The sequence below is a fragment of the Nematolebias whitei genome, chromosome 10 (assembly GCF_014905685.2).
Source record: "Nematolebias whitei isolate Nwh7 chromosome 10, NemWhi1, whole genome shotgun sequence".
NCBI lineage: Eukaryota > Metazoa > Chordata > Actinopteri > Cyprinodontiformes > Rivulidae > Nematolebias > Nematolebias whitei.
The window spans coordinates 42326606-42331400 of record NC_056507.1 but is presented as its reverse complement, the minus strand read 5'-3'; the positions used below and the strand labels follow the sequence as shown (position 1 = coordinate 42331400).

The window sequence follows — 4795 nt, the reverse complement described above, 5'->3', positions numbered from 1 at the left end:
TGTGTGTGTGTGTGTGTGTGTGTGTGTGTGGGGGGGGGGGTGTGGGGTGTCTCTCTGGAGTTAATTAAGGAGCAGGTAATTGGCTCAGACTTACAGGTAGCTGCCGCTCGTCAGGATCAGGAAGATCTGCGGGTAGTAGACAGACAGCAGCACACTGCGAGACGAGAGGATGATCATGATGACATGGAGCAAATCAAGCCGCCCGGACTAAGAGAGACGAGGCGCACACAGGGTGACAGGAGCAAAAAATAAAATAAAAATCCTTTTATTCCAGCGTTAGGTCTGTTTTACGCACAGGATCAAAAGCAGCGGAAATCTCTTCGCCTCCTTGGTTCCGGCGCTCCTACGCAGCTCCAGTGAGCTCCTGCTGCGGCCGTGTGCGCGCCGACACGCGCTCTGACATCTCTCAGCAGCCGAGGCTGTTGCACAGTCAGTGCTGCGGCTTTCCGAGCCGTAGTGATGCGGGTGCTGGGGATTGTGCATGGCAGAGAGGCTCTCAGGAGAGTCGTGCCTGCCATTGGGCAGCGAAGAGACACTGCTATCCGCCCACTGCGCCGCACCGGGACAATCGGGTGACACGGATCCGAACCCCCCACCCTCCCCCAGTTCATTCATGAGCATCACCAACCCCTCTAAGCAACCCCCCCCCCCCCCCCCCACACACACACACACACACACACACTCACACCCCACCACCATCCAAAATAGATAGACCGACGGCTGCGCAAAAGCTTCGTGTGAAAAATAAATGTCTGATTTTAATATTTGGAAAAAAAATCCACTTTATTTTATTTTATGATCTATTTTAATAGTTTACTCCAAATTCAAATAAACTATTATAATTTAGAGCATTCTTTTGCAAAGCATGAGTAAAAGTCAGAACAGGAGGAAATGTGCAGTTTCAGAGCTTAAAAATGCAAAGAAACAAGATTATATTCGTTTTTAGACAAAACAATACAGAAATCATTATTCAGTGGAATCACAACTTTCACACGCTCTCCACAGCTGTTTCACAGGTGATTTTTGCTACTCCTGGTGCAAAAACTAAATCAGTTCAGTTACTTTTATTGACCTTGTGACTAGCCATCTTTTTTACCTATATTTAACAAGACAAGTGTTGAGATCTCAGATCTCTTTTACCAAGGAGGCCTGAGTCTGGAGGCAGCCTAACATGCATGTTTTGGACTGTAGGAAACCAGAGGAGAAAACCCAGAGCTGCATATACATATATTTTATGATTGCAACTTTTTAATTATGATATGTTCTGATTTTTCTATTTTATAATTTCATCCTCTAAAGAAGTTTTTTTTCCCAAAGTTAAGAGGCCCACTGTGGGTCATGAAACACCAAGTAGGGGTTATAAAATAATCTCCAGATATCAAGTTACAATTTAAAAACATTGTATTTTTATCAATTTATGTATTTTTACCATAATTGCTATAAAGTATAAAAACAGTACTCATATTAAAATGGGCTTTGAGACCATTTGTAATGTCATTGTTGAATAGGATTAATAACAATATCTGTATATTTGAACTGAGAGCACATGAGATCACAAGCCTTTGTCACTATGTTGTTTTCTTTTTTTTTTGTCTTGGAAGCCAACAGGTGTGGGAACCATTGCCCCAACACACTCACTCGTCAAGATTTAATATAGACATGTGAAACATCACTCATCTTAAAATAAATACATTAATATTCTACTGTCTGTCTTTTATCTGTGTCTTGTTGATATTTAAAAGCTGACACAATCATGGAGTGTTATTTTTACAAGTATTTATTTATTAATATAATTCAGAATTCAGGATATGAGTATATGTTTTATATGTTTAAAAAAACTTGTTGAACCTATAACATAACACCATTGTTGTCCTCAGAATGGATCTGAGCAAAGAAATGAAATACTCAAGAAGATTTTCCCCTGCAGGACTGAGTGAGTGTGGGGCTTTTATCGCCTCAGTAATGTGAATCTCACTCAACACCTGCAGGCTCCAGCCATTGTAAAGTGAAGAGGGTACCATGAAAGATTTAACGATGGAAGTTGGAAGGAATGACTGCCTGAGATTAGTAAACACAAAGATGGGGTGACTTTACCTCATAATGGAGCTATGGTCTTGTAAGACGAGAAGCTGAGGGACATTTTGGGACAAGAAAACTAGCTTTTATTTTTTAAGTGGAAAGTTTATTAGAAAAGTATCAATGCAGCTACTGCTCAAACTTTCCAACAATAACTTTTGGTATAATGTAATCTTAAAATGCAAACATTTTCGTAAATAAACTATATAAGAAGTGTAAAGAGCAACAAGCTCAAATTAAATGATAATCTGATGTCAATAACTTATTATGATCACTATTGTGACCACACACATCTTATTGCATACAATATGCAAAGATAACACATGTTCAAACAAAGTAATTTTTTGTTTTGCATGCTTCCTGCTCACAGTCAAAAAAGTAACACCCTATAAATTTAACACCAAAACAAAATAGAAAAGATTGAGAAAACAGAAATTGAAAACAAGTTGCTAGACAAAGTATAACGTTTTAAGAAAAGATGTAAATAAGTTTTAATGAAAAGGTGATACATAGATAAGTGTAAGTGTATTTTCAGAGGCAGACAGAAAGAAAGACTAAAACGTAAGTCTCAAATAAATAGTTGCTCTGTGAAATAATGAATAAAAAAAAACAGATCTTGAATTCTGGACAAATAATGTAAAGTTTTATGTCTCCACTGTGCTTTATGTCAATAATATTTATTTATTTATTTATTTATTTTATTTTATTTTTCTTCTTCTTTCGGCTACTCCCTTCTTCAGGGGTCACTACAGTGAACTAACTCATACAAAGTCTTGGCAATTGTTTTTACACCAGATGTCCTTACTGACACAACCAAAGACCACCAAGCTACCACAGCCCTCTGTGTGGAGTGAACAGCTGCTATCTAGGGCACCTGGGGGAGTAGATGGTGGGGGTTAGGGGCCTTGCTCAAGGGCCCAGAGTGGGGCAAATGAGGGTGGAGACAGGTTTGGGTGTTTCAACTTTCCTACCCACATTTCAATGTTGTCGGTTCATGGAATTGAACCGGCAACCTTGCGATTACAGGCGCACCTTTTCTAACCTCTGTGCCACCTCTCCCTTTTATGTCAATAATATTACAACTTAAAAAAAAACATCAGTTCCTTCTAGATTCGAAGAGATTTTTGAGCTAACCTTTAATAAGTCTATGGGAGCTTGGATGTGTGCTTTCTATGCTCTCAGGCTATTTGAGGGAAAATAGTAACTCTTATAAGAGTTATACGTCTCTTATAAGAGTTATAAGTTTCTTATGAGATAAGAAGTTGAAGTTGAGTGTGAAGTTATAAGTCTCTTATAAGAGACATACTGTGTGGAAGAAGACAAATAAACTCATGTTCGGGCTGCTGTTGTTACGCCGTATAGTTTTACATTATTAGTGTTTAGCATCTTAGATCTTATTGTATATCTTGAACCTGATCTATTGTTTCTTTTTATATTTTATATTTTGCTATTTTTCAGTGTAAATGGGACCCTGTGTACATAATTTTGTTCCACCTCATGTACCATATGTGGTGGAAACGACAATAAAGTTGACTTGAACTTGAAAAATGCCTACATTTTGATGTTTAACTTGTCCATGTACTAAAAGGCACCAGCACCTCATCCTCAGTCGGAAAAGGCTGGATTTCTCTCTCTGGGTATGGGACTGCGATTCTGCCTCAAGTGGAGGAGTTCAAGTATCTCAGAGTTTTGTTCACGAGTCAGGGAAGAATGGAGCATAAGATCGACAGATGGATCAGTACTGCAGTACAGTGTCTGCAGTATTGCAGGCTCTGTGCTGGCCCGTTGTGGTGAACAGGACACTGAGCTGTAAGGTGAAGCTCCAACGTTCCTGACTGCACCTATGGTCACGAACGCTGGGTAGAGACTGAAACAATGAGATCACAGATGCAGGCGGTAGAAATTACTTTTCTCCGCAGGGTAGCAGGAATATCCCTTAGATATAGGGTGAGAAGTTAATTTACCCTGGAGAGACTTGGAGTAGAGCCACTGCTCCTCCACATTAGACTATGTCTCTCGACTGACCTGGGAACGCCTTGGAGTCCTCCCAGAAGAACTGGAGGAGGTGGCTGGGGAGAAAAATGTTTGTGCCTCCCTGCTCAAGCTGCTGCCCCCGAGACCCGACACATGTTCATGTTCAAGCGAAAGATAATGGACAGATCGGATGGATGGATGGATGGATGGATTAGAAAGTGTGGGAGTAAAATGAGTTAGCTAAATTTTGAAAAGTTTACACAAATTAAATGTCAGAATGTGTGACATGACCACTCTAAGTTAAACTTTATGTGGAAAGATTTTCCAAAAATTATGAAACAGTATTAAGTTATTGAAAATACCAGTTAAGTCGTGTGAAGTACAACTTTCTGTGATGTTTAAACTTTGAATGACATTTCTACTGTGAGGTATCTCTGAGCTATAGAACTTCAGAGAAGGATGGGTTTTCTCACTTGTTTCTCAACATTCCATTATTTTCGATGATAAAATTAGTCACATTTTTTCTCACATTTTTTTGTCCAACTTGTATGATGTGTCTCTACCAAAAGTCATAGCTCACTATTACAGGTGAATTCCAAATCCTCGATGATTCCTGAGCAGCTAGTTTTGATGCACGATTATTTGTCTTTTCCAAAGCTGCGGGGCTTAAAAACCAAAACAAATTGTGAACCGATTTGCAATTAGGGCGCTTCAATGCTTTTGCATAGACACCAGTGATTAAAAG

At 39.4% G+C, this 4795-nt stretch overlaps 1 protein-coding gene across 1 annotated transcript in view; it reads right to left on the bottom strand.

Annotated features, from left to right (window-relative positions):
* LOC119416511 (protein Wnt-7b-like) overlaps nucleotides 1-177 on the bottom strand; it is a 9317-nt gene extending 9140 nt beyond the window's left edge. Inside the window, exon 1 of the mRNA XM_037683744.1 lies at nucleotides 95-177. Within this exon, the coding sequence (XP_037539672.1) occupies nucleotides 95-177 (83 nt within the window). The remainder of the gene's footprint in view (nucleotides 1-94) is intronic.
* Between the last annotated feature and the right edge of the window lie 4618 nt (nucleotides 178-4795).